This window comes from Palaemon carinicauda, chromosome 12, assembly GCF_036898095.1.
Source record: "Palaemon carinicauda isolate YSFRI2023 chromosome 12, ASM3689809v2, whole genome shotgun sequence".
Taxonomy (NCBI): Eukaryota; Metazoa; Arthropoda; class Malacostraca; order Decapoda; family Palaemonidae; genus Palaemon; species Palaemon carinicauda.
In genome coordinates, this window is record NC_090736.1 from 104,174,941 (window position 1) to 104,187,765 (window position 12,825).

General features: G+C 41.1%; 1 protein-coding gene across 1 annotated transcript; it reads left to right on the forward strand.

Moving 5' to 3' along the window:
* The first annotated feature begins 11,896 nt into the window (after window positions 1–11,896).
* Window positions 11,897–12,603, forward strand: LOC137650988 (golgin subfamily A member 6-like protein 22). Its single transcript, XM_068384128.1, has 2 exons — window positions 11,897–12,120; window positions 12,240–12,603. Exons 1-2 carry the CDS (start codon window positions 11,897–11,899, stop codon window positions 12,601–12,603), a joined length of 588 nt encoding a protein of 195 aa, XP_068240229.1.
* Window positions 12,604–12,825: the final 222 nt, after the last annotated feature.

The window sequence follows — 12,825 nt, forward strand, 5'->3', positions numbered from 1 at the left end:
TTTGGAATTTCAGAACTTTATAATTTTCTGTGATTTAGTATACACACACACACACACACACAAACACACACACACACACACATATATATATATATATATATATATATATATATATATATATATATATATATATATATATATATATATATATATATATATATATATATATGTGTGTGTGTGTGTGTGTTTGTGTGTGTGTGTGTGTGTGTTGATGTTAATGTTCTTAGAATATTTTGTTATAATTTTTCATTATTTCTCCTCTCTTATATTTATTTCCATATTTCCTTTCCTCATTGTGCTATTTTTCCCTGTTGGGGCTCCTCGGATTTTAGTATCTCGCTTTTTCATATAAGGTTGTATTTTGACTAGTAGTAATAATAATAATGATAATAATAATACTAAACTAATTTCATAGCCTCGTAACCACTTCCCCTCAGTGGGCCACGATATTTATATGTCTTCTTTTCTCTACTGAGGATATTTCCTATAACATGTATTTTGAATAGTGGAATGAAAAAAATATCCCGAATAATGAGCTACAAATGTCCCTGAAGAATAAATCCAATGCCTTTCATATCTATTATGAATGGCTCAAGGAGCAACACGCAGATCCCATGCTATTTGAAGGCTAAAGGGAATTTTCGCTATTTGCGAGGAAAAAAAAATATAGTGGAAATAAATGTGAGACATGTTGAAATCCACAGAGATCCCGGTTGAAATGATTCATCTTCATAACAGATGGATCTGAGTTATGAGAGGAATTACGATCTCAAAAAAGTTTCCATCCCTGACGAGCGTGAGCGTTGATTCCCTTCTTTTCATTTATCTTCCGTATAACGGTTGATGTCTTTTGAATTCTGCTTCTGAAGTATATGAATAAAGATAACAAAAAAGTGATTGATTGCATCCTGCCTTTGAGTTCACAACCCTCTATCGGCTCGTCACATTGGTGACCCCGGAAGTTGACTCGCCTCCACCGCCTTCCACCCCCACCCCCTTGCCCCTTCATCGTTGTACTATAGCGTACTCTACGGCAGTTGGTGCTGCGGCCTCTCCATTCAAACTTTCATCGTTTGCCAGCGGAGAGGTGTTTGCTTGGTTTCAGCGTGCAGAAGTCCAGTTTCGTATCAGGCGCGTGTCTCACTCAACCACCAAAGCGGATTATGTTCTCGCGGCGATACCCGAGGACACCTTCCCAGAAATATCCGACTGGCTTTGTGAACAAGGAGATGCCCCAATAGCGTATGACGCCCTCAAAACATACCTTCTGAAGCAGTACTCGCCGTTGCCAGCCGCCCGTATAGCAGAGCTTTTTCAGCTCTCGCAACAACCGTTGGGGGACCAAAGGGCTTCGCTTGCCCTCAGGGAAATGACCAGTATCGCTCGCCTTCAACCTGCCAGAGACGGCTCTCCTCGTGAGGTGAACCTACTTCATGCCCTTTGGATACGCCGTTTACCCGAACCTGTACGCGCTGCCATACCCGATGTCGATAGTTTACCCATAAAGGACTTGATGACCAAAGCTGACGCCCTTATGGACAGCCACTTCTAGACCTCCATCAACGCCTCCACCCCTGACGATGAGGATGCCTATTCAACATCAACCGAAGCTGACATGCGATTTTTGGTAGACACGGTTGCTTGTCGTTCTCTTTTGCCAAGGAAACTCTTCAAGGTACGACGTAGTCTGTCTACATCTGCCGACGTCCGCTTGGTAGCTTCCAACGGATGTGCGATACCCACCTACGGTTACGAAAACCTCACATTATCGTTCGGAAACGGTAAATTCAATTGGAAGTTTCTCGTTGCTGATGTCACAATACCAATCCTCAGTGCGGATTTTCTCTCTCATTTCCACCTTCTGGTCGATGTCGCCCACCGACCGTTGGTCAACGCAGACTTGTACTTGTAGACACCTCTTCAACCCGCCCCCTCTAACCTCGCTATTCACATCAGCGCACTCACGGATGCCTACGCCCACCTCCTCACGTCATACCTGGAAGTTTTCCTTCCAGAACTTCGCCAAACGCCCACGGTTCCTGCCAAGCACGGTGTTTATCACCATATCAAGACAACGGGACCCCCAGTCTTCGCAAAATTCAGACGTCTGGCACCGGAACGATTGGCAGCCGCCAAACAGAAGTTCGCCGAAATGGAGGAAATGGGCCTTTCCCAAAAGGCCTCCAGCCCATGGTCGTCACCTTTACACGTCGTTCTGAAGAAAGACGGCTCCCTCCGTCCGTGCGGGTATTACAGGCGCCTGAACATGCAAACAAAACCGGATCACTACCCCCTCCCAAACTTTGCCAACGTGACCTCCTACCTGCACAAAGCGAAGGTTTTCTCTATGCTCGACCTCCTAAAGGGGTATTATCAGGTGCCTATGAACCCAGAAGACATCCCCAAGACTGCCATCACCACTCCATTTGGTACATACACCTTTAATTACCTCTGTTTTGGCCTTCGTAATGCTGGGGCAACATTTCAACGTCTCATGGATGGCATCTTAGGGGACCTCCCTTTCTGTGTATGTTATGTGGACGACATACTTGTGTACTCTTCCTCAAAAGAGGAACACCTCCGTCACCTGCGCATCGTGCTCGACCGCCTGCAACAAAACGGCCTTTTAGTCCGGTACGACAAGTGTACTTTTAGCGCCAACGAAGTGTCATTCTTAGGGCACCGTATCACTCCTGAAGGAGTCCATCCCCTCCCTGAGAAGGTAGCAGCCGTTCAGAACTTCCCCGCACCCTCGACCGTCAAAGCTCTGCAGGAATTCTTGGGCATGATCAACTATTATCACCGTTTTCTGCCAGCCATTGCCGCCACTCTTGCTCCCCTCTACGCCTCCCTCAAGGGCAAGCCAAAGCACCTGAAGTGGGGTCCTCTTCAAGAAGCAGCCTTCTGCAATGCAAAGAAGGCCCTATCAACAGCTGCGGCTCTCACTTTTCCTATCCAACACGCCCCTCTCCTTCTCTCCACTGATGCCAGCGACGTCGCTATTGGTGCAGTACTCGAGCAGGTGGTCAAAGGCTCGCCCTGCCCATTGGCCTTCTTCAGCGGAAAACTGTCCAAGGCAGAATCGGGTTATTCTACCTTCGATCAAGAATTGCTGACGGTGCATTAGGCTGTTCGTCACTTTCGCCATTTCTTAGAAGGTACGCCCTTCGTTATTCGCAGAGACCACATGCCTCTGGTGCACGCCTTCACTAGACAGTCTGACGCCTGGTCCGCCCGTCAACGCCGACATCTCTCCGCCGTGGCTGAATACAATTGCACCCTCCAATACGTCCCTGGGAAAATGAATCCCGTTGCCGATGCCCTGTCAAGAAACACGTTGGCTGCCGTTCAACTGGGATTGGATTACAACGCCCTGGCTGAAGCCCAACGACAGGATCCAGAGTATCAAGCTTGTAGGACATCCTGCATGTCCCTCTGTTGGGAAGACTTTCCCCTCGAAGACTCCAACACCACCCTCCTCTGTGACGTCAGTACTGGTAGACCACGACCTTGGATTCCTGCTCCCATGCACCGACAGGTGTTTGATTTCATTCACGGCCTTTCACATCCCTCGTGCCGTTCTACTGCACAGCTGCTGAAGGCGAAGTTCATTTGGCACGGCATTTCTAAGGATGCTAAGGATTGGGTCCACGCCTGTACTTCCAAACTTCCAAAGTACATCGACACACGGATTCAGGAGTGGGCACCTTTCCTCAACCTCAGCGTCGTTTCGCACACATTCACGTCGACGTTGTAGGCCCCCTACCCACATCACAAGGACATCGTTACCTGTTTACCGTCATCGACCGCCCCACTCGTTGGCCGGAAACCATTCCCATGGAAAATGCAACGTCTGCCTCATCTACAGCTGCCTTACTCTCTGGATGGATTTCAAGATTCGGTATCCCTGAGCATATTACTTCTGACAGGGGAACCACTTTCACCTCTCAATTGTGGACGTCATTAGCGAATCTCCTGGGCATCACCCTACATCAGACAACGGCCTAAAACCCCGCTGCCAATGAAATGGTTGAACGTTTTCATCGCACCCTCAAAGCAGCTTTGATGTCCCGCTGCATGGATTGCAACTGGTTTACTCAGCTTCCCTGGGTCCTCCTGGGACTTAGGACCACTCCTAAAGACGCCCTCGACGTCTCGGCAGCTGAAATGGTGTATGGCGACCCGTTGGTCGTCCCTGCCGAATTTTTTCCTTTTACAACCTCCTCCGACGATCTTCAGCGCATACATCACGTCGTGGGAAAATTTACTCCGTGCCGCCAGACTTACAAGCCCCCAGCGAAGCATCACATACCAACGGACTTGCACTCTGCAATGCACGTCTTCCTGCGCAACGACACTAGCAAGCCACCACTAACGCCCCTATATACGGGCCCTTTCCTTGTGATCCGACGCAGTCCGAAAGCATTCCTACTAAACATTTGGGGCAAAGAAGACTGGGTCTCCATTGATCGTCTAAAACCTACTTATCTTCTGCCAGATGACCCTCCTAAAGTTCGCCTCTCCAGATCAGGGCGCCCTATTTAACATGTACAGTATGTCATTTTTAGGGGGGGAGCCATGTACCAACCGTGTGTCACACAATTGTATATAATTCATTTTGCATATATTATGCTTGTATCTTCGCTCTTCCCTCGCACTAAATGAACATGAAAATTCATGTCTGCTGTTTCCTCTGTAACATTGTTTGTCTTGTTAACTTGTTATGTCCTGTTGCCTTGAGATTTTGTATATAAAGGAGAGTATTCTATAACAATATAACCCTCTATTGGCTCGTCACAACAGGGTAACAATGGTGAATCTGTTGTCGGTGATCGCAATCAAGTTTGAACCATGGTTGGGCCTCGTCAGCTCTTTGGTGTAGTAATGGCCAAATTGAAGGTTTTTCCTGTCCTCAACCATCTCCTTCCCTAAGTAGGGGATGCCACCGAGTGAGTACTTGGTCTTGCTGTCATTGATTATGACCAACTTGATGCCCTACTGGGCTGGCTTATTAGATATATACAACCAAAATCTGGCACCGACCTCTAAAACCCAATAAGTGCTCGTCAAATGTGAGGTTCTCATTGGGGACAGGAAGTCGGCCACTGGACAATGTGATTCAGAATCACGAAACGTTGGGAATAAAAAGGATATTTTGAACTACTCTTTCCCTATCCATATCATGAAATTTGTGTTCAATACTGGCTGTTGCTGCCTTCACCGATATATATATATATATATATATATATATATATATATATATATATATATATATATATATATATATATATATATATATATATATATATATGTGTGTGTGTGTGTGTGTGTGTGTGTGTTTGTGTGTGTGTGTGTGTGTGTGTGTGTGTGAGCGGTTGGGTGGGTGTGTGCATGTGTGTGTGTGTGGGCGGGTGGGTGGGTGTGTGCGCGCGTGTGTGTGTGTCGGCGGGTGGGTGGGTGGGTGGGTGTGTATGAGAGAGAGAGAGAGAGAGAGAGAGAGAGAGAGAGAGAGAGAGAGAGAGAGAAAAGCATTACAAAACTAACACGTAAATTAAGCATATAAGAATATTATGTGATGCTACCAGCAATTTGAATATCAGTTCACATACGTCCCCTATAGAAAAAAGAGCAAGTGTACATATCAATATGTTTATTGTAGGTGGCAATGCCTGACGCTTACCTACTCAGTCTCTTTTCCTTTCAATGGTGTGGGGAGAGTATTAATCATATCTTTGTGAGCCAGGGTACCCCTAGTATTACAAGAGGGAAAGCGGATGGATTGGGAAGGTTGAAACTGTGGTGTGTGCATGTGTACCTGAATATTTATCGTCGTTATTGACGGGTTAAGTTTACCAGTATTAAATTTCAATATTACCCTGTGCTGACAGTTTAGAACATTAATGTTATGCAGATTCCTCAAATAATTGGCTTGTATTCCTAGTCTTTTTATTGTCTATAGTTAGCCAACTATCTTGTTTAATTTTGACAAGTTGGTGAAGTGTCCTTATATTTAATTCACCATCTTGTTCAACATTCTTATTATCACAGTATTATGAAATTAACTAATTGTGTTTCCTAACAATGCTTGGCGATAATACCTTTCTTCATATTCTTTATGTCATTTACTCGACGATTGCTATTTAATTTTTTTTCTCGTCATTTCATTATTCTGTTTATTTTATGAAAGACAAACCATGGGGGATTTACGGCCGTATTTATTTATGGCTTCGGTTGAGTATATTCACATTAGTGATAGGATATATTTTTTGAGAAGGTAATAAATATTGTAAAGTACAAGTTGTCACAGTTTAATATCCAAGAGTTTTTGAAAAATTCAAATGTCCAGGAATTGTCAGAAGCTAATGTAACTAAATCTCAATGGCTCCCCATTTTAATGGTATCTGGCGGCCATGCAACGAGTGGAATGATTAAAGCCAAAGTCAAGTACGTAGCCTTGGGAGCGTTGATAAACTCAGGGAAATTGTCGGAATAAGAAATTTTATCAGCTAGTGAACTGTTGGAGGAAGTTGAAGAAGAATTCATAGCAAAGCAAGGATCAGTTGACCCACAAATTTAAGGCATGAAAGCAGAAAGTGATGTAGAGGCTAAGATTCGATAAATTGCAGCGGAGGAGAATTTAATCTATTTGAAGATGATTGCAGAAGAGATGGAAGAAGCACGAAGAGCGAGTGAAATGGAAACAAAACGAGAAGGAAAATAAAGGAAAGAAGCCAAGAGGAACGTAGGGACACAAGGGAAATAGAAGCAAGAGAAATTGCAAGGCTAGAAGAAAGAGAGAGAAAACGGGAAGAAGAGAGAGAAGACAGGAAGAAAAAGAGAGTAGACAGGAAGAAAAAGAGAGGAGACAGGAACAAAAAGAGATAGAAAAAGCATGATACGCAAGTGAAGTGTAACTGTTGAAGCCCATGCAAAGTCGGTAACGCAAAGAGAAAGGTGACCCCTGCCATGCATGACCCCGTGTTTATTGTGACTAAGGCCCAGAGGTTAATTCCAGAGTTTACAGAAAAGGCTCCTGATGAATTATTCGGTGATTTTTAAATGGTTACATCAACAAAACAATGGCCAGAAGAAAAAATGGTCTGTGTCATTGCAAAGTGTACTCTTTGAGAAAGGTTGCAGTGCTAATCTATCCTTATCTCAGGACCAGAGGAAGTAGTATCAAAAAGTGAAGAAGAGCGTGCTGCAAGTGTATCAGATGACCCCTGGATATTATAACGAAAGGTTCCGAAGTTTGCGGAAGGATTAAGAAATTGCTTTCCTAGATTAGGCTTATAAGGTACGACGATGTTTCAAGAGATGGCAGAGGCTTACTAAGGAGAAGCTGAGGGCTTATTCGGAAGAATTGATAGTACAAGAACAATATCTATGAGGAATTCCTGAACATATTCGAACGTACTAGAGAGAGAGAGAGAGAGAGAGAGAGAGAGAGAGAGAGAGAGAGAGAGAGAGAGAGAGAGAGAGGGGGGGGGGAGGAAACTTGATAGAGCCACTTAGCTGAGGGAAGATAATAATATTATCAGTCGTAAACCCTTCTTGGGTATGAAGTTTAAACCATCGTTCTGACCAAGTGTCAATTATTCAAAAGGTTAATGTTGTCTGTTTTAAGTGCTCAAGAGAGGCCATATTATTAGGAATGTTTGCTGAATCAGCTGAAAGCAGTCGCCCAGGTAGTTAGGGATAATTTGACTTCAGAGAATGGGAAGACGAAGGAAAAGTCGGGAAAGAACGGAGGAAAATATGCCAACCAACGTTTACACAACGAACTTGAAAACCCCAAACAGCGTGCATGCCTTTAAACAATATATTCATTAAGGTGTGCTAGAAACAATAGATGGGAGTGAGTGAACCCCGGTCAAGATATTGCGAGGCACTGATTGCCACCCATTGGTGGAAGAGTCTCTGACACGAGACTCGGATATTTTGAAGGGAATAGGCGGTGAAGAGGTTACCCCTATTTACCCTTCGATATTTTCTTGAGAGTTGGTGACAGATAATTTTGATTTTGTGGTAAAGTATTCATTGGCTGTTGAAGGAGTAGAAGTCCTGCTGGGTAATGGAGTTGATAGACCGCCATTTGTCCTCTGTCTCATTGTAACAGAGAAACCATTGAAGTATAGTCCTACGGCTGAACTCGAGAGGAACTAACTGTGTCTGTTTCCTAGTTTTATGACGTCTAGGAATATGACAAAGGAAGTGGCTGTTGAAGAAGAAAATTAAGCCGAAGGATCAATGACCTTAGAGAATTTGTTTTCCTAAAAAGATGATTCCCTTGACGATATGCTGGAGGAGAACTCGATAGTAAGCCCGAGAGAAGAGGTACTACAGATGAGTGGACGGGACGACAAAGAAGAAATGGGCCTCGATGAAATAGAAAACTTGGCTATAGAAGTAAAACAAGTGAGTAGGAAAAGTCTGATAGGATTGCAACGGAAGGATGCAACGTTAAAATAGTTACTGTAACAAGTGGTGGATGATACGGAGGAGCACAGTCTCTGACCTGTTATTATCCTATGGATTGATTGATTATGACGCAAAAGATAGTACATATGGCGATAAGAAAGACGACGGAGAAGATTATGAAACACTTTTCCTAGCCTGGCATGCATAAGAATATGAGCCAGTTTTGCCGTCATGTCATATATGTCAGATGGCTGGAAAGACAAACAAGTACATTAACATAGTTCCTTTCCTTCAGAAAGGTAATGATCGACATTGTGGTACTTTTACCAAGGACAAAAAATGGTCCCGAATATATGTTAACCTTGATGTGTCCTGTGCCAGGATACCCAGAAGCCATACCAGTCAGGAACATCAGTGGCAAAATAATTGCCGATATGTTATTAGATTTTTTTACTAAGTTTGTTATATTGGAAATCGTTCTAAGTGACTGATAAACGAATTTTACGTCAAAACTGTTTCAGGACATAATGAAACTGTTGGATGTGAAACAACTGTCCACTTCTTATCATCCGGAGACCCAAGCTGCAATAGAGAGGTTTTATCAAACTCTGAAAAGTATTTTAACTAAGTTCTGCAAAGAAACATGAAATGAATGGGACACCGGTCTACCGTTAATGGTATAGGATGTACATAATTCTTATCAAGAAAGCATGGGAAGTAGCCTGAATGATATAGTATTTAGACAAGAAGTACGAAGATCGATTAAAATGTTAACAGAAAAAGGGAAGGACCGAGAGGAAACGGATGGAGAATATGTTAATAATTTGAGGAAAAATATCAGTGAGATGAGGAAATTTTCCCTAAAATGACATATTTCCCTGACGGCCATATATAGAAGACACTGAATATTCAAATGTTTCTTAAGAACACTGAAAACAATTATGAGTAATTATTATTAAGAACTATTCAAAATAACCTCTTATTTCAAATCTTTAACAAGGATACGAGAGAGTACCACAATAAACACTGGTTATCAAAAAAATATATTCTTCAGAAAAATAAATATAATCTATAAAATCATAACACTTTGAAAGAATTACCATGAAAAAAAAAATCACTCAAAATATTAAGTCTCAGCAAAACTTAGATTAAGACAAAAAAGTTATTAAAAAAGAAAATTATTAAATCGCTGGTTTCAATGGAAAATAAATTTTCACCACTATTTAGTCTTGATAACTAATGAAACTCTAAGAATTAAACTCTTAAAGAAATTACATACAACAATGAATAAACTTACAAGTTCTAGCATAAACAAAGTAAACCCCCCCCCCCAAAAAATACACTTCCCGCATCTTAAATAAATCTTCCTGGCACAGTTATAAAGATTTATACAATACCAGCACACACCACAGCACAATATATCTAGAATCACTTGCAAAGCTGTAGTAAAGTTTTAACACACTACACACCATATACATTGGGCAAAAAATTAATCCTTAATCGCTTTGGAGAGGACACACATTCGAGGTACTTGAGAGAGGGGATGTTGACTCTCTCACAAGATAGGCTGGTTCTCTTCTGCCCTACGCATCAGTAAGTGCACATATAAATTGACTTAGTAACTTCAAGGTTTTTCTAGGTAGAGATCTAGAAGCTTAGGGGCTGGCTCAGAGATGCCAGAGTTACCAACTAGATAGAAATTCATGTGAAAGAACCTTGCTTTCAAGGTTACCCTCTCTCAGCTATGTCCGCCCACCACCGTTCTCAAATATTAAAAAAAAGATAAAATATAACGCTGGGGTTTTCGAGAACATTAAAAAAAAATAGCAAATATAAAAACTGCATATCTTCTCACAAACAAGATGCAATACCTCATGCAAACATGAAAAAAAAAATTACATTAGCCCTCATTCATACTTTGTAGAATTCCTACTGTATACTGATTCGAGATTACATAATTCTTAGTAACAACAAAACACAAAATAAAAAGTTAATTCATAAAAAATATCGTAAATTTATATATACCTACTTGAATGAAGAATGCAATGAAATTTACGACGAGAGTCTCGTGTAATTTCCATACAAAACTTACACCTACATGAGAGGAACTCACTTTAAGAGCTAGCTATTCCTGTCTTATATAAAAAAATGAAATACATAAATGAAATACTTAATCTACACTAGACCAGCTTTGTAAGAGAGCTCCCTCCTAAGAGATTATCTATTTTGGGCCTGATTCCAGTGATTCAGCCCAATATGAATAATGTACAACAACTTTATCTTTTACCTGATATATACTTTACAAAAATACAATGTGGATGCATTGTAGGATTTTAATCTGGATACTCTATAATCTCTTATGTCTGTTGTTGATTCACATGGACCTCAAACTTGTTTATTGCTGCGACTAACGTTAGTAGTTCTTTTTTGTTGTGAGAAAGACTGTTGGTATAACTGAAATTGTTTGTTTATGTTTTTAGCTAGGTTAGGAGAGTGGTGCATGCCTTGGGCAAATGATTATTTTGATTTGATTGCAGCTAGATGTAGTTGTGTGCTTTGAAAGCTGGATTATTATTATTTTTACCAGCATGAAGGGTTTATTGATTTCTAAAGTAAGTACAATTTTATTTATCTTTGCTAGGAGTGATTCTGAATAATAAAAACTATTCATTATTTATCTTTGGTTATAGTGCAATAGTTTAGTTAGCTAGGAGTGTTCATAAGTCTTTTTCTTTTTTTTTTTCAATTTGCAGGCTGTAATTCCTCCTATGGAGAACCTATTTTTGAATGCTGATCTTTTGTTGACGACCTGATTGTGTTTAGACTGTTCTTTTGGATTGGTCAACCGTTGATGACCTGGCCTGTGTATCCCAATTGCGTATGATGATGATGATTATAATGATGATGATGATGATGATCTTGACACCTATGACCCCGAAGAGTTAAGGCCGTTGTGGGAAATTAATACACACTTCTGTTTCCCATATAGTAGTGTTGTGCCAATAAAGACAGTTTGGCTTTGTGAATGATTACTTAAGTTTTTTTCTTTTACTATTATCTTGCAAAAGTGTTAGTGAACACACGTAATATGTATATGTTTTGTGTTTTGAAGTTAGGGTTGTGGTAAATGTAAGTTTAAGTTGTGTTAGTGTTTAGTTTTAAGCTTTATCAATTTTGAGGGGTTTATTTGATTGTGGAACAGTTATTTTTTGCCTAAATTTGTTTTCAGGAATACAGTATTAAGGTTATGTTTTCTTTTTGTTTCAGTCAAAGATTCCAGTTTATTTAAACGTAAATGGAAAGTTTGTGTTGAGGAGACAATAGTTTGTTAGAGTGATCAAGGGTGTGGGGGTTGCTTTTGTGTGCAAGGTGCCACAATATTTTGGCGCCCGGACAGGGACTGCCGAGGTGGGATTGATAGCTGGACTCTCAGACAAAGGACTGATAAGGAATTAGATTTAAGACTGAAAAAAAAATGAAAGAACAGTTATGGGTTTTCAAGGAGGAATTGCGGCTGAGTAAGGAACGTAGCGAGAAATTGTTGTACAAGAATAAGAGGCTGAGCTGTGAGAATGAGGAGATGCAAAAGGAACTGAAAGTGCTAAAGGAAACTGCAGAGAGAGTGGGAGAGGGTGTTGAGATGAGAATGCAAGAGAATGAGGAACAAATGGAGACACAAATGGAAGATATGATGGCGAGGTAATGGGAATGATAAAAACTTTCATGGGTGAAGGTGCAGTTGGAGGAGTGTCCTCAGCTTCGGGTAAAGGGTTGACAGTGGAAGAGAAGGTTAAGGTAAGAGATAATGGGGAAGGTAGTGATAGTGAAATTGAAGATAAAGGGATTAGGCATAGTAAGGATGAACAGAAATGTGATAGGAAGAATGAGAAGAAATGTAAAAGTAATGTGAAGAGGGAAAAGAAGAAAGGTCAGGTTGAGATTGAGAATGATCATGAATGGGTGAATGTGGTAGATAAGAAAAAGGGTAAAAAGGGAATGGTTAAGAATAGGAATTTAAGTGTTGAGTTGGTTTCATTATATTCGAATGAAGAAGAAGGAAACAAGAAGGGATTAGGCATTGAAGATCGTAGTGAGAATGAAGGTGAGGAAGTTGAAGTTTGTAAGACAGTGGTAATGAGAGAGGTACCGGGGTGTGAAAGGTTTAATGAACATAGCAGTTAGAGGGTATGACTTTTTTAGGAAGTATGAAAGATTCTGTCAAGCTAAATATGGTGATAGTAAGAGAGTTTGGGCTAAGAGACAATTTGACAGGGTATTTGTTGATGATGTATGGTTGTGATAATGAGTGTAGATGTTGATTATGAAATTGTGAAAAAGAGAATAATTGAACAGGTAAAACGTATGAAAGGGAGTGTTAGGTGTAAGAGTAAGAATGATTTTGAT

Bases quoted from the DNA above. Each gene is read 5' to 3' on its own strand.
- LOC137650988 (XM_068384128.1), top strand. From the start codon at position 11,897: ATGAAAGAACAGTTATGGGTTTTCAAGGAGGAATTGCGGCTGAGTAAG. The intron at 12,121-12,239 runs GTAATGGGAATG...TGGGGAAGGTAG, and splicing joins ATGGAAGATATGATGGCGAG to TGATAGTGAAATTGAAGATA.